Below are 22,822 nucleotides of genomic sequence, written 5' to 3'. Positions count from 1 at the left end.
AAAATATCTCCTATCTCCACGTTGTCCCTAAATCATTCTGACACTGGTGTCTTAGGCACTGAGAAAATGGGACATTTTTGGATGACATTTGATTTATGTGATTGGTTCACTTTATTTTTCATTTCAGTTCAACATTAATAACTAATTTCTGTTCCTCTGTCTCTCTCCTCGCCCTTCCTCTTGTTGGAATTTTGCATTGAAGATGGCCTGTGGCCTGCGAGATCACACCTGCTCCGCCATCCACACCATCAACCTGTCAGCCAATTATATAGAGGACAAAGGTGAGCCTTTTCCTATCATAAATACCTTTTGGGGTTTGTTAATGTCCATTGCTGAGGTTCCCAATTCCAACTGAATGGTCAACAGTACATACGCAGGAATCTATCTGTCACTACTGACACCATGCAGACATACAGAGACACATTTGGACTGCAAGATTGGCAAAATAGTGCAGTCGTTAGTGACCACATAGACACAGGAACTCTGAACACATGAACTCTGTCTCTGCTTGTCCATTTGGTGTGACTAAATACCTGTAGAAAGTTGTAGTGAGTGGTGAGTAAGATATACACAAATCTGTTGCTGTCCTACACAGTCCTATGCTTCAGAACATTTCAGAGCCTCCACTTCTGTTTTTAAATCATGTCTGTGGCCCTGCAGCCTTTTCAAGTGTCAGGGTCAAGTAATATTTCCAGATGATCCCTCACTTCCTTGTCACTGTGAGTGTGACCAAACGACGACACATCACACATTCTCACCAGGGGTTCTACACTCTCACTGTCATCATGGTATCACTAAGCGACAGCCAGAGAGAGAATGACAGTATCTGCACATGCTCCCTCCCCCCTGAGGAGCTGAACCAGTGGTGGTGACGAATGTTTCCCATCCCAGGACGGACAGTGTTAACCTCTGAAGAGCTACAGAAGAGGAAGCACCACAGAGCCCTGATTGCGTCCTGCCCATACGGACTGGGACCAGAGGTGTGCAGAGAGAGGGAATTCTTCAGATGAGTGGATGGAAATCGGAAGTTTTGCCTCATCTCCCACTGGTATAATAGTTACCATCTCCTTATGTGGTAGGTCCAATACGGACAGTAAACGGGTGGTGATGGATTGCAGGACATTAGGAATGTTTGACTGTTCACATGTAACAACATTGAGTTGGGTAATTTGCTTTGTGTTCCCAGTTTCTCTGATTCACCACCCTAATAATTTACATGATCAGTGATCAGAGCTAGCCTATGGCCAATTAGGGCTGTTCATTTTCAAATGGACATAAATATTTTAACACCCATGCAAAGGTAACCATGGTGGTAAGGATGTGCTCAGCCAGTAACACACTAACACTGCCCCCTCCCTTTACATACTGCATGTACATATGAGGTGGATTTAATCAAAATAAAGAGAAAAACGCATCCGACTGCATGGCTGCTTTCAAATATGTCAATGAAGTACTGAGAAACACAGCATTCAAATAATTAAGGAACGACATACTGCAAAATATATGTAACTTCAGATATAGAAGAAGTTCATTTGTTTTACCTGATTGAGGCTATCAATGCTGACGGCATAAATCTCTAGATACAGTAGCTGAAGGAGCTTTCCACCTGCAGGGAGCGACCAGACTGTGGTCAACAGTGAAGCACTGATACAAACACAGGAAAGGCATACTGACCTAAACAGGTTAACCCCCTAAGGTCGATGTCAGTGCCCTGTGGATATCTAATTAGCATGATAAAAACATCCCTATAAAAATCTGTCCGTTTAAAATAGTGATACACTACATGACCAAAAGTATGTGGACATGTGCTTGACGAACATCTCATTCCCAAATGATGGGCATTAATATGGAGTTGCCCCCCCCCCCCCAATAACAGCCTCCACTCTCCTGGGAAGGCTTTCCGCTAGATGTTGAAACATTTTTGCAGGGACTTGGTTCCATTCAGCCACAAGAGCATTAGTAAAGTCGGGCCTGCCGCGCAGTTGGCGTTCCAATTCATCCCAAAGGTGTTTGATGGGGTTGCGGGCAGGGCTCTGTGCAGGTCAGTCATGTTCTTCCACACTGATCTTGACAAACCATTTCTGTATGGACCCTTACTTGGTGCACGGGGGCATTGTCATGCTAATGCAGGTAAGGGCCTTCCCCAAACTGTTGCCACAAAGTAGGAAGCATGCTGTAGCGTTAATATTTACCTTCACTCGAACCATGAAAAACAGGCCCATACCATTATTCCTCCTCCACCAAACTTTAAAGTTGTCACTTTTCATTCAGGCAGGTAGTGTTCTCCTGGCATCCACCAAACTCATATTCGTCCGTCGAACTGCCAGATGGTGAGCATTTCACTGTTGCATTTCACTGAGCATTTCACTGTTGTATTTGGCGCATGTGACAAACAAAATTTGATTTGATTTGAAGCGTGATTCATCACGCCAGAGAATGTGTTTCCACTGCTGCAGAGTCCAATTGCTGCAAGCTTTAAACCACTCCAGCCAGCGCTTGGCATTATGAATGGGCATCATAGGCTTGTGTACTGCTGCTCAGCCATGGAAATCCATTTCATGAAGCTCCCAACGAACAGTTATTGTGCTAACGTTGCTTCCAGAGGCAGTTTGGAACTCGGTAGTAAGTATTGCAACCGAGGAAAGACAATTTTTACGCACTAGGTGCTTCAGCACTCAGCGATCCCATTCTGTGAGCTTATGTGGCCTACCACTTTGTGGCTGAGCCGTTGTTGCTCCTAGACATTTCCACTTCACAATAACAGCATTTGCAGTTGACCAGGGCAGCTCTAGCAGGGCAGAAATATGACGAACTGACTGGTTGGAAAGTAGGCATCCTATGACGGTGCCACATTGAAATTCACTGAGCTCTTCAGTAAGACCTTTCTACTGCCAATGTTTGTCTATGGAGATTGCATGGCTGTGTTCTCATCTCATACACCTGCCAGCAACGGGTGTGGCTGAAATAGCCGAAATCACTCATTTGAAGGGGTGTCCACATACCTTTGCATATATAGTGTATCAGTAGGTGGCAACATAGAGACCCTGAGGGATGACTGAGAGCTCATGTCGCAGCTGGACTTCATTAAATTCCAGTGCTTCTAGTGTTAAAAGACTCCCCACTTCTCCTTATATGGTTCCTTTTGAAACGCCCACTCCTTTCGACACCCCCACTATTCCTGAGCGATGCACTGCACTGAGAGATAACATATCAGTAGGTGGCAGCATGGAGACCCTGAGGGATGACTGCTCTGAGAGATGAAGTCGCAGCTGGACTCTATTCATTATTTTTGGCACTTAACATTATATGTACTATATATACTGTACTTCCATATATTTTCAACTGGTACAGACGAGTCCTGTGAAGCTTGTAGTGTGTAGTCCAAACTGATCGGACGCTACAGACAGAAGTTAGCAGATGGCTGTACCGACTTCAGACGAGTCCCAAGACGCTTATGTGGGCCAAACCGTTCGGACGCTACAGACGATTTTGTGAGAAGATTGATTTTCGGGATGTCTCATCGTCTGACAAACAATGCTCCAGCTCTGTCACCTTTCACTGCAGATGCGGAAGTGTGTCACAGGCAGATGTGGTGGATTGAGACGCATCAAATGTAAAAACAACAGATACAGTATGTCATCTCTCAGTGGAGTATATCTGTCAGGAAAAGTGGGGGTGTCGAAAGGAGTGGACGTTTTGAAAGGAACCATATAATGAGAAGTGGGAATTGTCTAGCAATTTAACATCAGAAGCGCTGGAATTCCATAACTACTAGAACCTCCACAACTTGATATTTCAATTATTATTATTATTTCAAATAAGTTAAGGTAGCTAAGGTTAGCTAGCATTTACATTTACAAAAATCTTTACATTCCATACATGGCTACCTGTAGGTAACGTTCAAGGAGTGAATATATATATTTATGGCATAACTGAAATTCCTTACTGTCATATCTGCAGACCATGACTAATGTCTGATAACACAAATGACATCTTCAGTGGTTCCATGTAGTGAATCTGTTATTCCACGCATTTGTATGGGCTAGCAGTAAGGCCAATAATATGTTTTCATCAAATAATTATTGTATACTTTTTTTGATACTTCAAGGGGTCTTACAATTCAAAATCAAATAGCTAAATTATCCTTGGTATGACCTTCTTAAAACAATTCCATATAGCTTCGTAGACCCCCCCCAACCATGGCCACTGTGTTTATAATTTGGTACACAGCTGATGTAAGCGTGAGGTCATGCCCACTGTCAGTCACATTAGATGACATTCTATCTGCCAACATACAGGTGTGTTACTTCCCTTTTGTCTGGTGAGACATTTCTGCTTTGTGAGTGTACAAACAACACAAACTGAGGCCAGCATAACTTGTGTTACTACACTGAGAAAAACAATTATTAAAATGTACTAATATAGGTTCCATCCTCTCCATTTATCTCTCCCTGGTTTCCTCCATCTCCCACCCACCCTCTCTGTCTAGCGTGCTATGCTTCCTTCCTCTGCTCTGTAAGTTAACACTTGGCACGAGCCTGAGGTTTCCATGTGTTTGCTGTGTGTGCTAGGACTCTGTTTGCACCGGCTGGGTATTTATTCTAGAGGGAGATAGATCCTTGCAGTGTACCAATAGTCTCTGTTTAAATAATTTCCTCATTCTTCTGTAAGCTATCAGGCTAGTGGTGTAGGCCCTACTGAAGTTAGTCCTGACTGATCATAACCAGGCTCAAGTAAGGCTGTATGCATATACAGTAGTTGGTTTACAGATAAATTTAGAGAAACATCATTTAAGACATGAGTAAACACTCAAGCACTAACAAAATATTGGGGATATGTGACAGTGGACAACATAAGCTCTCCATAGAGTCAATGTAAACAAAAACAAACCTGTGTGTGTGCAGTCATTTGAAGTACTTAAGTAAAAATACCTGAAAGTACTAATTAAGTAGTTTTTTGGGGTATCTGTACTTTACCATTAATATTTTTGAAAACATTTACTTTTACTTCACTACAGTCCTAAAGAAAAGTATGTACTTTTTATTCCATCCATTTTCCCTGGTACCCGAAAGTACTCGTTACATTTTGAATGCTTAGCAGGACAGGAAAATTGTTTAATTCACACACATATCAAGAGAACATGCCCGGTCATCCCTACTGCCTCTGATCTGGTGGACACACTAAACACATGCTTCGTTTGTATATTATGTCTGAGCCCCTGTGTCACACCCTGACCATAGTTTGCTTTGTATGTTTATATGTTTTGTTTGGTCAGGGTGTGATATGAGTGGTCATTCTGTTACATGTCTAGTTTGTCTATTTCTATGTTTGGCCTGATATGGTTCTCAATCAGAGGCAGGTGTTAGTCATTGTCTCTGATTGGGAACCATATTTAGGTAGTCTGTTTGGTGTTGGGTTTTGTGAGTGATTGTTCCTGTTTTTGTGTTAGTTTGCACCAGTTTAGGCTGTTTCGGTTTTCACGTTTATTGTTTTTGTATTGATTCTTGTTTTATTAAGGCCTTATAATCCAGGGAACACTGTGTGCACAGAGTATCAGTGGTTTTTACTGCACGACTCGGAATGACCATGGTATGTTTCGCCGCATTTTGGTCCGACTCTCCTTCACATAAAGAAAGCCGTTACACCCTGGCTATTTGCAAAACAAAAAAAACTGCTTTAATATAAGGAATTTGAAATTATTTATAGTTTTACTTTTCATTTAACCTTTATTTAGCTAGGCAAGTCAGTTAAGAACAAATTCTTATTTACAATGACGGCCTCCCCCGGCCAAACCCGGATGACGCTGGGCCAATTGTGCGCTGCCCTATGAGATTCCCAGTCACGCCTGGATGTGAGACAGCCTGGATTCAAACCAGGGACTGTAGTGACACCTCTTGCACTGAGATGCAGTGCCTTAGACCGCTGCGCCACTCGGGAGCCTTTGATACTTTTAGCAATTACACTTACTTTTGATACTTAACTATATTTAAAGCCACACACTTTTAGATTTTTACTTAAGTAGTACTTTACTGGCATTCCTTTCTACTTGAGTCATTTTCAATTAAGGTACAGTGCCTTGCGAAAGTATTCGGCCCCCTTGAACTTTGCGACCTTTTGCCACATTTCAGGCTTCAAACATAAAGATATAAAACTATTTTTTTGTGAAGAATCAACAACAAGTGGGACACAATCATGAAGTGGAACGACATTTATTGGATATTTCAAACATTTTTAACAAATCAAAAACTGAAAAATTGGGCGTGCAAAATTATTCAGCCCCTTTACTTTCAGTGCAGCAAACTCTCTCCAGATGTTCAGTGAGGATCTCTGAATGATCCAATGTTGACCTAAATGACTAATGATGATAAATACAATCCACCTGTGTGTAATCAAGTCTCCGTATAAATGCACCTGCACTGTGATAGTCTCAGAGGTCCGTTAAGAGCGCAGAGAGCATCATGAAGAACAAGGAACACACCAGGCAGGTCCGAGATACTGTTGTGAAGAAGTTTAAAGCCGGATTTGGATACAAAAAGATTTCCCAAGCTTTAAACATCCCAAGGAGCACTGTGCAAGCGATAATATTGAAATGGAAGGAGTATCAGACCACTGCAAATCTACCAAGACCTGGCCGTCCCACTAAACTTTCAGCTGATACAAGGAGAAGACTGATCAGAGATGCAGCCAAGAGGCCCATGATCACTCTGGATGAACTGCAGAGATCTACAGCTGAGGTGGGAGACTCTGTCCATAGGACAACAATCAGTCGTATATTGCACAAATCTGGCCTTCATGGAAGAGTGGCAAGAAGAAAGCCATTTCTTAAAGATATCCATAAAAGGTGTTGTTTAAAGTTTGCCACAAGCCACCTGGGAGACACACCAAACATGTGGAAGAAGGTGCTCTGGTCAGATGAAACCAAAATTGAACTTTTTGGCGACAATGCAAAATGTTATGTTTGGCGTAAAAGCAACAGAGCTCATCACCCTGAACACACCATACCCACTGTCAAACATGGTGGTGGCAGCATCATGGTTTGGGCCTGCTTTTCTTCAGCAGGGACAGGGAAGATGGTTAAAATTGATGGGAAGATGGATGGAGCCAAATACAGGACCATTCTGGAAGAAAACATGATGGAGTCTGCAAAAGACCTGAGACTGGGACGGAGATTTGTCTTCCAACAAGACAATGATCCAAAACATAAAGCAAAATCTACAATGGAATGGTTCAAAAATAAACATATCCAGGTGTTAGAATGGCCAAGTCAAAGTCCAGACCTGAATCCAATCGAGAATCTGTGGAAAGAACTGAAAACTGCTGTTCACAAATGCTCTCCATCCAACCTCACTGAGCTCGAGCTGTTTTGCAAGGAGGAATGGGAAACAATTTCAGTCTCTCGATGTGCAAAACTGATAGACATACCCCAAGCGACTTACAGCTGTAATCGCAGCAAAAGGTGGCGCTACAAAGTATTAACTTAAGGGGGCTGAATAATTTTGCACGTCCCCCCAAAAAAAAAGTTTGAAATATCCAATAAATGTTGTTCCACTTCATGATTGTGTCCCACTTGTTGTTGATTCTTCACAAAAAAAATAGTTTTATATCTTTGTTTGAAGCCTGAAATGTGGCAAAAGGTCGCAAAGTTCAAGGGGGCCGAATACTTTCGCAAGGCACTGTATCTTTACTTTTACTCAAGTATGACAATTGGATACTTTTTCCACCACTGTGTGTGTGAGAGAGAGAGAAAGAGAGACCCACCCTCTTCAACATATATTTATTCTAGATCCTACTAGAATCCGATGTCAATGTCTACTCTTTGCTGATGACCTGGTGCTTCTGTCCCCAACCAAGGAGGGCCTACAGCAGCACCTAGATCTTCTGCACAGATTCTGTCAGACCTGGGCCCTGACAGTAAATGTCAGTAAGACAAAGATAATGACGTTCCAAAAAATGTCCAGTTGCCAAGACCACGAATACAAATTCCATCTAGATACCTTTGCCGTAGAGCACACAAAAAAACTATACATGCCTCGGCCAAAACATCAGCACCACAGCTAACTTCAACAAAGCTGTGAACGATCTGAGAGACAAGGCAAGAAGGGCATTCTATGCTATCAAAAGGAAAATAAAATGTGACATACCAATTAGGATCTGGCTAGATATACTTGAATCAGTAAAAGAACCCATTGCCCTTTATGGTTGTGAGGTCTGGGGTCCGCTCACCAACCAAGAATCCACAAAATGGGACAAACACCAAATTGAGAATCTGCATGCAGAATTCTGCAAAAATATCCTCTGTGTACAACGTAAAACAATAATGCATGCAGAGCATAATTAGGCCGATATCCGCTATTGGTCAAAATCCAGAAAAGAACCGTTAAATTCTACAACCTAAAAGGAAGCGATTCCCAAACCATCCATAACAAAGCCATCACCTACAGAGAAATAAACCAAGAGAAGAGTCCCCTAAGCAAGCTGGTCCTGGGGCTCTGTTCACAAACACACCCCACAGAGCCACAGGACAGCAACACAATTAGACCCAACCAAATCATGAGAAAAAAAGATAATTACTTGACACATTGGAAAGAATTTACAATAAAACAGAGCAAATGCAAATTCTATTTGGCCCGAAACCGAGAGTCCACCGTGGCAGAATACCGGGGCAGAATACTGGAGCACGGTGACTAACCCAGAATTAAGGAAATCTTTGACTATGTGCAGACTCGGTGAGCATAGCCTTGCTATTGAGAAAGGCCGCCGAAGGCAGATCTGGCTCTCAAGAGAAGACAGGCTATGTGCACACTTCCCACAAAATGAGGTGGAAACTGCGCTGCACTTCCTAACCTCCTGACAAATGTATAATCATATTAGAGACACATATTTCCATGAGATTACACAGGCTCACAAATCATGCGAAAAATAAATCCAATTTTGATGAACTCCCATATCGATTGGGTGAAATACCACAGTGGGCAATCACAGCAGCACGATTTGTTACCTGTTACCACAAGAAAAGAGCAACCAGTGAAGAACAAACACCATTGTAAATGCAGCCTATATTTATGTTTATTTATCTTACCCTTTTGTACTTTAACTACTTGCACATCATTACAACACTGTATATAGACATATGACAGTTGAAATGTCTTTATTCTTTTGGAACTTTTGTGAGTGTAATGTTTACTGTTCATTTTGTATTGTTTAAACATGTTTCCCATGCCAATAAAGCCCCTTCAATTGCAATTGAATTGAGACAGAGAGAAAGAGAGCAGCTCAGACTGCCAGCTGTCAATTTGAGCTAGAATCAGCTCAAGAGCTCCACTTGCAGGTGGAACCTGGTAACTTAAGCCACATTTGCAAACAGATACAGTATTCACACCCCTTAACTTTTTACACATTTTTTTTTTTACACATTGTCTTGTTACAGCCTGAATTTAAAATGTATTAAATCCTGTTTGCAACAAGGCACTTAAGTAATACTACAAAAAAATGTGGCAAATTCAGGTGTTAAAAGCGCTCAGAGATCACTGCCAAAGGTGATTCTAACATGTATTGAGTCAGGGAGTTGAATAATGATCTAATTAAGACATATTAGTTGTATTTTCCATAAAAATTTAAAAACATTCTTCCACCTTGACAGAGTATTTTGTGTAGATTACTGAAAAAATAATTCAATCCATTTTTATCCTACTTTGTAATAACAACATGTGGGAAAAGTAAAGGGGCTTGAATACTATAAGTCACTGTACATTTCGGCAGGTTGACATTTGTCATGAGTCTTGTCCTGGAGGGAGAACTGAGCGATTTCCCGCTTAGATAGGCCAGCTGCAAAGTCAAAATGGGCTATAATGTACAAATTCATTGATTTTGTTGTTGCTTTTTGGTCTTAATTTAAAGTTAAGAGTGTGGTTATGGTTAGGTTTAAAATCAGATTGTATGACTTTTTGGCTGTGCCAGCTAGTGACCACTCTGAAAATCAAAACAAATTTGATGCTCCGTATACAACAGGTGTCTTACCATGAAATGTTTACATAGAAGCTCTTAACCAACAATGCAGTTCAAGAAAGAGTTAAGAAAACATTTACTTGAGTAAAAATAGTCAAATAAAAAGTAACACAAAGTAAACAATAACGAGGCTATGTGCGGGGGTACAGGTTAGTTAAGTTATTTTGTACATGTAGGTAGGGGTAAAGTGACTATGCATAGATAAACAGCGAGTAGCCGCAGTGTAAAAACAAAGGGTGGGGGGTGGCAATGTAAATAGTCTGGGTGGCCACCTGATTCATTGTTCAGCAATCTTAAGGCTTGGGGGTAGACGCTGTTAAGGAGCATTTTGGTCCTAGACTTGGCGCTCCGGGACCACTTGCCCTGAGGTAGCAGAGAGAACAGTCTGACTTGGGTGACTGGAGTCTTTTATAATTCTTTGGACCTTCCTCTGACCACCTAGCATAGCGGTCCTGGATGGTAGGAAGCTCGGCCCCAGTGATGTACTGGGCCGTACGCACTACCCTATGCAGCGCCTACGGTCAGATGCCGAGCAGTTGCCATACCAGGAGGTGATGCAACCTCGATGGTGCAGTTGTGGAACTTTGAGGATCTGGAGACACATACCAAATATTTTGTCACCTGAGGGGGAAAGGCGTTGTCGTGCCCTCCTCAAGACTGTCTTGGTGTTTGGACCATGATAGTTTGTTGGTGATGTGGACACCAAGGAACTGGAAACTCTCGACCCGCTCTACTACAGGCCCGTCAATGTTAATGGGGGCCTGTTCGGCCCACCCTTTCCTGTAGTCCACGATCAGCTCCTGTCCTGCTCACATTGAGGTTGTTGTCATGGTACCACACTGACAGGTCTCCTTATAGGCTGCCGTCTCATCATCGTCGGTGATCGGGCATAACACTGTTGTCATCAGAAAACGTAATGGTGTTGGGAGTCGTGTTCGAACAGGGAGTACAAGGGGGACTAAGCACGCACCCAAGGGGCCCCAGAACAAGATTTATGACAGAAAACAGTAACCTGCTTAAATACAGGTGAACAACCCTCTGCCTGGAGACCCTTCTGAAGCACTTTGTTCCAGCCATAAAAATAGGCTAACACACCAGGTTCCAGATAACCAGCTGCTGCTCTTCTGCACACTAACACACAGCTCATATAGTAGCCTCTGTGGTCAACAACAAACAAATGCACAAGGATAAACAAGCCCCAGCCAATGCCATGTAGCAGGGTTTGCAAACCTGTCAGTCACACAAGTGAACCAGCAGCAAGCTTCAAGCCCAGAGACAAGATAAACATTTTAACAAAAACACTGTAGGCCAATATCTTTTTATTAGCTGTACATTCCTCATACATGCCCTCTCAGCCCAACCCAGCCATAACACATGTATTTATGTTGGTTTTCAGATCGTTGCTAAATTCACACAGTACAGCCAGGTACAAAAATGATCAACCCAGAATTTAAGCGCTTGACAAAAAGCAATTTAAACGCAATTACATGTAAGAGGAAAAGTCAGGTTGTATCAGCATTAAAAATGTTCTGTGAAAGAAAGTAAATAGTCATCTTAAACAAGTAACAAACTTTATACAAAATATCCTTCCCTCAGTTCTCTCCTCCCCTTTTTGAACATCATTATCAGAATTTCAAGGCTCTCTCCTGTACACATCCCACAATAAAACTATGCAGTTATGACAAAATGGTCTGAGAAATTAACAGTGAACCGGGAGAAACATTCTGCTTCACAAGATTACCAAAGCCTCAATAATCATATTTAATTTACAGCTAAGACTTGAAGCTAGTCCAATTGGACACCTTCTACAGCCGTCAAATTCAACTCTGAACCCCGGAGCCAGTATCACTGATTTGTTGTTCCACTCTAAAATCAGGGACTGATTTAGACCTGGGACACCAGGTGGGTGCAATTCATTATCAGGTATAACAGAAAACCAGCAGGCTCTGGACCTCATAGTGGAAGAATTGAATACCCCTGCTCAACAATTTCATAGATCTTTAAAGCTTTTAAGAATATGAATGCATTTTACATCACTTAATCTCTTTACCTCATCTTGAAATGCAAAACAAGGTCATCTTTCAAAAACTAGAGCATTAGTGACTGTGGTTTGGGATGAACAGTGGGATAAGAGTGAGTAATGTACCTCCCACAAATGCGCTACAAATATTCAAGCTAAAAAGCTCAAAACATGGAAGGTCATATAGCCAACATGATTCTTAAAGTAGGCAAAGCCTCCCACATTAGAGATAAGAAAGCCATATACAGCCTGTGTTCCCAACACCTATGGTTGACTTACTTTCCTCCAGCATTAAAGGGCTTTAAATCACTAGAAAAAGATTCAAATGCTGGTAATAAAACTAAAATAAAAAGTATTTACAAGCAAAACGAGCCCAGACTACCTTTTGTACAAACATATCAACCGCAGCCTTAAACTTTGTGGAGGGACGATTTCATTGTCCCTGGCCTGATGTTGATCGAAGCCTCTACAAACTTCAACATTTGTGACAAGTATAATAAGTCATATGGAATATGCAGTAAATAAAACTTTTTTGTTTTTTTAAAAAGAAAGCCATTCCTATCAACATGCCGAGCTAAAGTTAATTTTAGTCTACAGCAGATATAAGGTTCTAGATTACAAGGCTCACTTGGCACTCACTGTTGCCATGTCAAGGTCACAAACAGGTTACGAAAATAGTTGTTAGATTGGGGGGGGTGCAACTGACCACTGCATTAAGTCCCAATGTCCACCATGTGTCAAACCTCAGCTACCACCCCCCTCCATGCACCAATAGATTACAGTAAAAAATGGAGCCATTATTTATCCAAATCTACATTTCTACAGACCAAAGCAACTTAAACTGTTACAGTGAATGCATGGAAGGATGTGGGTTTGAGTGAAAAGAAACAGATGTTAAAAATAAAGTGTAAAGCGGAGTGGTTTGTAATATGGCAGATTGTATGAAGAGGGTGGACAAGGGGACGTCTTTGAGCTGCCTGGGCTAGATCACCGGTCCATCATGCTGAGGATCATCTCAGGGGTGAGATCTCCGTTGGGGGCAGCCTCTGCTACAGGCAGCTCCACTGTCTCCACCCCTGCCTCTGCCTCCTCCGACTGCTCCACCACCACCTCTATGGCAGCCTGCTCAGCCTCTGGCTCATTCTTCACTATGATGTTCTCTATGACACCTGTATTCTCATCCTCCACCTGGATGATGGCTGCTGCTGAGGGGACAGAGGTAACACCAGGCATTATAATGCAGCATTAAATGGGCATTTATTTAGACACTCCATGACATAGGACCAGTGAGGTGGAACTCACCTGCAGCAGCCTTGCCCTTAAGGGCAGCCTTGCTAGTTTTGGCAGGTGAGGCAGGTTTGGGCGCATTCTTGGGGGGTCTACCCCGTTTCCTCTTGACGGGCGGCTCCACAGGGGCGGGGATAGGCTTGGTGGGTGGAGCCTGCTCCAACTCCATCTCCTCCTCATCTTCCTCCAGCAGTGCCTCTTCGGCATCCTCATCCTCTTCATCAATGTCATCCAGCTCAGGATCAGCATTGTCCTCTGGAGAAGGGAACAGTTAAAAAGAGTAACACTGATCTCATTACATTCAACGAGAAATAGCAAGTAGAGGTTTGGACTGAAAGAGCTTATTATAGCAAAGTCAATAGGACACTACAAATAGATAAGTTTCTGTAAAACAGGCCTCACCACTATCGTCGTCATCATCATCATCGTCCTTCCTTGAGCGCATCTTCCTCTTCCTCCCACCCCGTCCTCTCTTGGGCGGGGTTCCGTTCTCTCCTTCAGTAGGATCCCCATTACAGTTCTCTGCATGTCTGGCCATGGTGTTCTAAGGAGAGGAACACAAAATATTTAAACAAATTAAATGAAGGGCTATGTCCAAAACATGGCCGTATTCTTCCACTCAGTTGATTTGTGTTTGAGTAAGTGTCCATACCCTGCGGGTGAAGGTCTTGCCGCACTTGGTGCACACAAAGGCAGTAGGCACAAAGTTGGGGTCGTGGTAGCGCCGGAAGTGCATGTCCAGGAGCTGCTTCTGACGGAAGGTCTTCTCACACTGGCTACAGGCGTACGGCTTCTCTCCTGTATGCGTGCGCCTGTGCATCAGCATGTGACGCTCCTAGTCAATGTAAAGACAGCAAGAAACACACACATAAGGACAGAGAAACTGCTGGGAATTTTACCAGCTCCATCTCAAAACAATCAGCATTCAACCAGTTTCCATAAACTCTTGCCTTCATGCCATTGGCCTTGATTGGATATTTACTGACAAAAGGAGCTAACTCCATCACCATAGCATCACACACACTATGCATTTACTCCCATCTAGATCCATCAATCATCCAAGATTAGAGACAACAGGTTACAGACAGCAGGCCCTCTTACTTGTCTGCAGCAGTAGTCACACTGGTCACACTTGAAGCGTTTCTCATTCTTGTGGGACTTCTGGTGCTGGATGAGAGCATAGCGCTCGTGGAACACAGCATCACAGTAACGGCATTTCCGTCCCTGCTCAATGAACGAGTGCTGCTTACGCAGATGGACGCCTGGAGGAGAGAGGGGGTGTTAAAACCAGCTTATTGAGAGAGATGTCATCTGTATACACATTAGGCAAGTTCAAGCACGATGAAGTTTACGGTGGAGATGTCCAAATCATGCTGTCATCATATTGGGATGATCAGGCCAACTCAACGTCTAGGTATCTAACCCAGGTCACTCTTGCGGGCGATGACCGTGTCACAGTGGGGGCAGTGGAACTTGGCCACGTTCTCTGTGTGCTTCTGCAGGATGTGCATCTTCATGGTTCCACTCTGGGTGAAACGGGCGTGGCAGATGTAGCATTCATACGGCTTCTCTCCTGGAAAACAAAAAAGGAAAACACGAGTGGACAAGTTCACAACAATCAGGTCAATCACTAATTGAGTTTACACAGTATCCTTGTGGCTGTGCCTCACCTGAGTGTGTCCTCATGTGTCTCTTCAGCTTGTAGGTGTCTCTGCTGGCGTAGCTGCACAGACTGCACTGGAACGGACGCTCCCCAGTGTGGGAACGGATGTGCCGCTTTAGCTTGCTCACCTCTACACTGGCATAGTCACACATGGAGCACTTGAAGGGTTTCTCATGAGTGTGCTTGTAGCGACGATGTCGGACCAGCTCTCCGCTGGTCACAAAGGCCATGTCACAATCTTGACACTTGTGTGGTCTGGTACCTGTAGACAGAGACCAATAAAACGGTATCCAACATGGACAGGACTAACAATATAGGACTGTCCTTTAATGTGACTGATGACACCATACCTGTGTGTGTGTTGAGGTGGTTCCTCAGCAGGGTAACAGTCCTAAAGGCCCTTCCACACAGATGGCACTTGTGTGGCCTCTCGTCCGTGTGGCTCTTCATGTGTCGGTCCAGGTTGGAGCGGCGGGGACAGGTGTAGCTACACAGCTCACACTGGAATGTTTTCTTCACACCTGGAGCATACAAATGCCTAGAGTCAGCACTTGCAGAGGCAAACAGCACCACAACTTGAGTTACAACATTCACTATAAACAAAGGACACAGCAACAGTGGTGCTAGTAATCTCACCCTTCTTCTTGATCTTGGTGGGTTTGGGGGGCTTCATGTTGCCCACCACCTTCTCTGCGTTGACCTCAGAGAGCATTCCCTCCTGCTGCTCCTCTTCAAAGTCATAGACAGACACGTCCATGTTGTCTTTGTCCCCCTCAGTGTTGTAGCGCAGCTTGCTCTTCTTTGCTTTCTTGGCAGTCTTCTTGGCCGGGGGTTGGTAGTCTGGGTCTGTGGTCCACTGTGGATCGTCAGGCTGGGTCTCGCACTGCAGCTCCTCCTCCTCCTCCTCAGGCTGGACCTGCTGCTCCTCCTGGTGCTGGAGCTCATCCTGCTCCACCGTCTCCACCTCACCATTCGCACCCACCTTCACCACCTGAAGGAGGAGTAGTGTTTTAAGTTTCTTTAGAAGTAGTACCTCTAGATATGTACCAGTAGCACAAACCGCTGATATAAACCCCTGGGAAAAGATGCTTCCATTAGCTCTGAATGATGTAATATCTAGTCTCGAAGTGCAGTTCTTACCTGGAAGCCCTCTGGCAGGGGCAGGGTGTGGCAGATCATAGGGTTTCCATCTTTGGGCATGGCCGTGGCATCCACGAAGGTGCCCTGTAGCTCCTCTACAGTGGCCTGCGTTACAGGCACAGCAGAGACAGGCACCTGGACCAGCTGTAGCTCCCCAAGGCCTCCAAGCTGCTGCTCCTCCAAATTGACAACCTGCAGAGTGATGATCTGGGTCTCATCCACTGTGGTGACCGTGGCCTCGTGGGCTGTGATCACAGGGGCGTCCATCACCTCAGTCTTCATCTGCAGCAGGGCAGGGTCCAGGGAATCCATTACCATCATCTCCACATTGACTCCATCCACCAGCTCCTGGGGATCCAGGCCCCCCTCTCCCACAGGCTGCTGGTCCATTACCCCCTCTGCTGCTTGCTGGAGCAGGTCTGCCACCACCTCCTCCCCCTCATAGGTGATGCTGTCCTTGGCCTCAACCACGACATCGGTTGGTCCGCCGTCCATCGGTAATACCTGAGAGAGAGCCAACCCAAAACCAATCAGCACACAATCTAGCAACATAATGCGAACCCATAACCATTTATTCATAAATGTTGAAACTTTTTTCCCAATTTACAGGGAATTTAAATCCCTTTTCAGTACCTGGACATATGATCAACTTAGCTAGGCTTAACAGGCAGAAAATGGCATACTGTTCAGCTCACTCAAGATCTCAGACAAAGTTGATACAACTTCCTCAGCTTCCTAAATTGTTACCTGCACCAGAAATGAATACTTCATCTTTCTAGACCTGCTTGGCTTCCTCAATTTCTGACTCAACTCCCCTGACTGTTACCTGACACTGAACCTGTGGGGAAGACAAACAAGTTGACATTTCTACATAAACCTACTGCATGAATTGAAAGCACAGACACATTCGTAGCTCGTTGGGCCATTCTGCGAAGGGTGCAATTGCGGGCCGCAATTTTGATAGCTAGCTATATGACTTCATGTACACTAACGTCAGCTAGTCATGTTTATGTACCGCTACCAGCTGGGTTGTAGAGGGAGCTCTACCCTGTTTTGATCAATTATATCTAGCTAGTATCGTTGTAGCTCAAGGTAGGCTTTGAAACAGACAACGTACACTGGGTGGAAAATGAACTGCAGTAAGCTTGGAGAAGACATTTCGTTAAACAAAAATCTAGACTACGTACTCATTAAATGTAGGGCGAAGGGGGACGTCGTTTTACTGGAAATGCTAGTGAAAATGGCTATCCTGGTCATTTGCTGGTTATGCATCTTAATTGTTTGAATTCGGCATGCGCTAGAAGCCAATTTGTCTACCTAACGTTTATGTTGCTAGCTAGCTACTGTAACGTAACCTAACGTTAGCTAGTAAGATGCTGGCGCCTGCTAAAATTTGATATCGTCTTTGCATCGTGACTTAGACCTTGTTTTAATTGCCAACTTTTAATATATGATAATTAGTTAGCTAAACTATAACGTAACAGATCAAACTAACGGTTAGCTAGGTCAATGGTAGGGGTTTGCTAACGTTAGCTTTGACGAAGGCCATTGTGAGCGAAAACACTTAGTTTTGTTACCGTTTCGATAATTTATAGCTTTAATAGTTGGTTAACAATACTAGCTAATGGCGTGGAAAATGACATTACATAGCTAACTTGGCGGTCTAGCTAACGAGTTATGCGTTGAACGGCTAGTTAGCTAACTGTATGTAGCTAGCTATGATAGTTACTGGAGCAAGATTATGCATGTGCGATTTAGAAAATTCGTTGTTCTGTACTGCAATCTGGCGCGCGTTGAGTTGATACACAGCCGCGAGTTTCCATCTCTACTCCGTAAAAAGGCAGGAAACAAAGACGAAGAAAAAGAAAATGGACGCCTGGCCTTAAAACTAAACCAACACGTTGAAGTCTTTAATGATCGATCCTTGCCGAAATGCAAACTAATATAGCTCCAAAAAGTGTCGTTATTGCAAAATTGTGTTGAACTTCTAGGTTATAAATGTTTTTTTGCTAAATTTTCAATAACGATAGAGGGAGACAAACACCCCCCGTCTGCCGCCTGGACCGGGAGCCCCATCGTGACACCTAGAGGCCGATTAAAGCTCCTGCAAAGCTCCCCCCTTTTCTGGAAAGTACTCTTACTTTACCTGCTCTTCGTCTTTTATTTCCTCGCTGAATTTGACAGAAAGCCCAGAGTATGTTCTTCAATCTGACCGAGATGGCTGAGAATTACGCCCTTCTACTCCGGGGGTTTTAATCCTCTCCCGCTTTTTCAGAAAAGGCTCCGCACAAAATGGCGGCCTTGTGAAGTTTGTGCGCCTGTGCAGAGTGAAGGGGGGCGGTGGCGAAAGGGTGGGTGTAAACCAGTGTAGACATTGAATTATGGGGATTGGCCATGTGGGGCGCTACTTTTCAAATACCGTACACCGTCATGAATAGATAATTTTAGGTTATTTATCATAAATCTAATCGTATTTCATATGAATGTCAAGTTAAATAAATATAGAGTACAACATATTTTAACAAGCCTATAATAAACCCAAACTGAATGTGTCTGCCTCTAGTGTAGTTGTACCAAAATGAAAACCTGTAATCAGTTTGAACAATTTGTGTCTGCCCCTCATTGCTGTGCCAAAGGCCATGGCTATCATTAGCTATGGGTCTGTTTATTTTACAATGGCCAAACGTAATTAACATAGGGAAATTATACATTCTCAAACACATTTTTATTAATAATTCATGTACATTTATTGCCAGGCAAGATATGTCAGACTATACTTTTATAGAAAGAAAATCTAAAGAAAATCATTTATTTTAATGCTGCACAATTTGAGTCATATGGAAAATATACTTTGCTGCAGTGTTTCTATTAGCACTGGATCTCTTCATTCGTAGTCTCATCTCACCACTAACTTGAGGCACTTAGACAACTTAAAAAGCTCCTTCAGTGTATATTGTTATTTTGAAGTCCTATATAAAAAAACTGATGAATCTGCTAAGTAAATAATATACAGTGAATGCAGGTTCTCATCACACCCTGATTCCACACTATAATGGCCAGCAGGTGGCCAGTCCTAGCAGTGTGGTTGTCTGTTTAAGTGAGAAGTTGTCTGCTCCAAAAAGGCAAAGTCCAGTCCAGCACAGTTTTAAGTTTTCAATAATAAAAAATAAAAAGTCACTCCACCACCAATACAGCAGAAATAATCTTCAGTTATATCGCCAGTGGCGTGAGTCTCAGGAAGTGCATGGTGACTTGAGGCATCAGCACTCAAACCAAATATGAATTTACTCCAATTGTCTCAACAATGCCAACCAAATTACACTACAATTATATAACATATACACTTCCAGTGGGAATATATATTTCCACAAAGCATATAATGATAGTATGGAATGATGGCACTGTAATAACTTTCTTCAAGCATCCTTTCCCAACTGGCATGGCAACAAGCTCCTCATCAGACTGTGGTCCTACAATTTGGAACTGTTTCACCACCATTATTTCCTGAGGAACAACCCAATCCCTTCCATCCCCATGACTTACTTCAGTACTCCTACCAAACACTCAAAGTCATTCTCCACACAGACCAACGACAACCTGCTTCATCACAAATTAAGCAAATAAGTGCATTTCCCCAGAAATGTAAATCATGTCACTTTTCCACTTTGTTCTATCCATGCCATGATCTGAAACAATGATTGCAGTGTCCTTCCATCCATTCATCATCCCAGCTATAATTACATGACTCAGAAGGCAACACCACCAGACCAAAACATACTGTAAGGCAGTAAAATACTTCTACCACTCTTCATCGCTTCTACAATTCCACAGTTTTCATGAGTAGTTATCACTTATTTACACACAGGTTGGTAATATGCGAGTTTAGTTCACGGACTTCGCGTCAAGCTGTAAATGTCATCCCAGTGTTAGTGAGTGCATGTGCAAAAGTCAGCATCCTCTTTGCATCTGGGTATATTGCACCCTGTTTGACAGTGTATATTTTAATGTGTGTATGGCATAATGGCTGTAACAGTGTGTTGACATGGGCATGACGGTATCAGTATTCCGTTCTAGTGGCATCAGAAGGCAGTGCTGGCCATGCTGGCAGGGGAGAAGAGGCGTGGCACTCCCTCCTGCAGTGATATCTCAACGTGTCTGTGGGCCAACTTCCCCTCCTCACCTGGACGGGAACACAGAGAAAGTCAATCTCTCACTCACACACACACACACACACACACACACACACACACACACACACACACACACACACACACACACCTCTCTTTCCCCGCAAACATCTTATCCCATTATTCCCTCATTCACTAGATCCCTCCCACAGAAAACCCACCCTCTGTGCCCTTGTACCCCTTGATCAAATCAAAGTTTATTGGTTGCATACACAGATTTGCAGGTGCAGTGAAATGCTGGTGTTTCTCGCTCCAACAGCGCAGCAATACCAAGCAATAAAACATTTAAAAAAAATACATACATCATCCGGAAAGTATGAGTAATGTCAGAGACCGGAATATACTGTGTGTGTGTGTGTGTGTGTGTGTGTGTGTGTGTGGTGTATAAATATATAATAGTTGTGCCACTAGAGATTCTGGGTTTGAGACCAAGAGAGAACCATGGAGAGAACCATGGAGCGGCGCACGATTGACCCAGCGTTGTCCGGGTTAGGCCGGCAGGGATGTCCTTGTCCCATTGCGCTCTAGGAACTCCTGTGGCGGGCCGGGCGCAGTGCACGCTGACACGGTCGCCAGGTGTACGATGTTTCCTCTGACACATTGGTGCGGCTGGCTTCTAGGTTAAGTGGGCATTTTGGCAAGGAGCAGTGCTGCTTGGTTGGGTAGTGTTTCGGAGGACGTGCGGCTCTCATCCTTTGCCGATCCAGAGTCTGTACTGGAGTTGCAGCGATGAGACAAGATTAACTACCAAATGGATACCATGAAATTGGGGAGAAGAAAGGGGTAAAAAATAATAAATCAAATAAATAAACACACACACGTGGACACCTGCTCGTCGAACATCTCATTCCAAAATCATGGGCATTAATATGGAGTTGGTCCCCCCTTTGTTGCTATAACAGCCTCCACAGTTCTGGGAAGGCTTTCAACTAGATGTTGGAACATTGCTGCGGGAACTTGCTTCCATTCAGCCACAAGAGCATGAGTGAGGTCGGGCAATGATGTTGGGAGATTAGGCCTGGCTCGCAGTCTGCGTTCCAATTCATCTCAAAGGTGTTAAATGGGGTTGAGGTCAGGGCTCTGTGCAGGCCAGTCAAGTTCACTTTGTGTACAGGGGCATTGTCATGCTGAAATAGTAAAGGTCCTTCCCTAAACTGTTGATACAAAGTTGGAAGCACAGAATCGTCTAGAAAGTCATTGTATGCTGTAGCATTAAGATTTACCTTCACTGGAACTAAGGGGCCTAGCCGGAACCATAAAAACACCCCCAGACCATAATTCCTCCTCCACCAAACTTTACAGTTGGCATTAGGGCAGGAAGTGTTCTCCTGGCATCTGCCAAACCCAGATTTGTTTGTCGGACTGCCAGATGGTGAAGCGTGACTCATCACTCTGGAATGCGTTTCCACTGCTCCAGAGTCCAATGGCGGCAAGCTTTACACCACCCCAGCAGATGCTTGGCATTGCACATGGTGATTTTAGGCTTGCGTGCGGCTGCTAGTCCATGGAAACCCATATCATAAATCTCCCGACGAACAGTTCTTGGGCTGACGTTGCTTCTAGAGACAGTTTAGAACTCTGTAGTGAGTATTGCAACCGAGGAAAGACGATTTGTATGAGCTATGCACTTCAGCACTCAGTAATCCCATTCTGTGAGCTTGTGTGTCCTACCACTTCGCAGCTGAGCCGTTGTTGCTCCTAGACATCTCCACTTCACAATAACAGCACTAACAATTGACCGGAGCAGCTTTAGCTGGGCAGAAATTTGACAAAATGACTTGGGAAGGTGGCATCCTTTGACAATGCCACGTTGAAAGTCACTGAGCTCTTCAGTGAGGCCATTCTACTGCCAATATTTGTCTATGAAGATTGCATGGCCGGGTGATCAATTTTATATACCTGTCAGAAATCTGTCGTTCTGTCCCTGAACAGGCAGTTAACCCACTGTTCCTAGGCCGTCATTGAAAATAAGAATTTGTTCTTAACGGACTTGCCAAGTTAAATATAGGTAAAAACAAAATAAGTTTGTATATACATACAAACATACAGTGCATTCGGAAAGCATTCAGACCCCTCGACTTTTACCACATTTTGTTACGTTACAACCTTATTCATCAATCTAAACACAATACCGCATAACGACAAAACAATAACAGGTTTAGACATTTTTGCAAATTTACTACAAATAAAAAACAGAAATACCTTATTTACATAAGTATTCAGACCCTTTGCTATGAGACTCGAAATTGAGCTCAGTTACGTCCTGTTTCCATTGATCATCCTTGAGATGTTTCTACAACTTGATTGGAGTCCACCTGTGGTAAATTCAATTGATTGGACATGATTTGGAAAGGCACACACCTGTTGACAGTGCATGTCAGAGCAAAAATCAAGCCATGAGGTCGAAGGAATTGTCCGTGGAGCTCCCGAAACTGGATTGTGTCGAGGCACAGATCTGGTGAAGGGAACCAAAAAATGTCTGCAGCATTGAAGGTCCCCAAAAACACAGTGGCCTCAATC

At 43.6% G+C, this 22,822-nt stretch overlaps 2 protein-coding genes across 15 annotated transcripts in view; both read right to left on the bottom strand.

Annotated features, from left to right (window-relative positions):
• Window positions 1-11,307: 11,307 nt before the first annotated feature.
• ctcf (CCCTC-binding factor (zinc finger protein)) lies at window positions 11,308-18,430 on the bottom strand. Of its 6 annotated transcripts, none has more exons than XM_064951951.1 (11): window positions 18,257-18,430; window positions 16,116-16,619; window positions 15,612-15,966; window positions 15,326-15,496; window positions 14,983-15,237; window positions 14,736-14,885; window positions 14,414-14,574; window positions 13,965-14,147; window positions 13,715-13,856; window positions 13,328-13,567; window positions 11,308-13,230 (listed from the first exon to the last, which is right to left on the bottom strand). In XM_064951951.1, exons 2-11 carry the CDS (start codon window positions 16,608-16,610, stop codon window positions 13,013-13,015), a joined length of 2,370 nt encoding a protein of 789 aa, XP_064808023.1. In that variant the 5' UTR covers window positions 16,611-16,619; window positions 18,257-18,430; the 3' UTR covers window positions 11,308-13,012. The 6 variants fall into 6 exon arrangements, with proteins under 6 accessions (XP_064808023.1, XP_064808022.1, XP_064808025.1 ...); XM_064951950.1 differs by having other exon boundaries at window positions 18,262-18,430; XM_064951953.1 differs by lacking the exon at window positions 18,257-18,430 and adding an exon at window positions 17,893-18,247.
• A 367-nt stretch (window positions 18,431-18,797) lies between these two features.
• The window catches only part of ripor1 (RHO family interacting cell polarization regulator 1), a 135,345-nt gene continuing 131,320 nt past the window's right edge, over window positions 18,798-22,822 (bottom strand). For all 9 annotated transcript variants that reach the window (XM_064951939.1, XM_064951941.1, XM_064951940.1 and 6 more), the window contains one exon: window positions 18,798-20,295. In XM_064951939.1, the coding sequence (XP_064808011.1) occupies window positions 20,195-20,295 (101 nt within the window). In that variant the 3' untranslated portion in view covers window positions 18,798-20,194. The remainder of the gene's footprint in view (window positions 20,296-22,822) is intronic.

This window comes from Oncorhynchus masou, chromosome 31 (genome assembly GCF_036934945.1).
Source record: "Oncorhynchus masou masou isolate Uvic2021 chromosome 31, UVic_Omas_1.1, whole genome shotgun sequence".
Classification (NCBI taxonomy): domain Eukaryota; kingdom Metazoa; phylum Chordata; class Actinopteri; order Salmoniformes; family Salmonidae; genus Oncorhynchus; species Oncorhynchus masou.
This window is presented reverse-complemented; position numbering and strand designations above follow the sequence as displayed.

Excerpts from the sequence above, each read along its gene's own strand:
- ctcf (XM_064951948.1), bottom strand. The coding sequence starts at position 16,886 with ATGAAGTATTCATTTCTGGTGCAG. Across the intron at positions 16,620-16,862 it reads AGTATTCATTTCTGGTGCAG|GTATTACCGATGGACGGCGG; the intron begins GTAACAATTTAG and ends GCTCTCTCTCAG. Across the intron at positions 15,967-16,115 it reads CCCTGCCAGAGGGCTTCCAG|GTGGTGAAGGTGGGTGCGAA; the intron begins GTAAGAACTGCA and ends CTCCTCCTTCAG.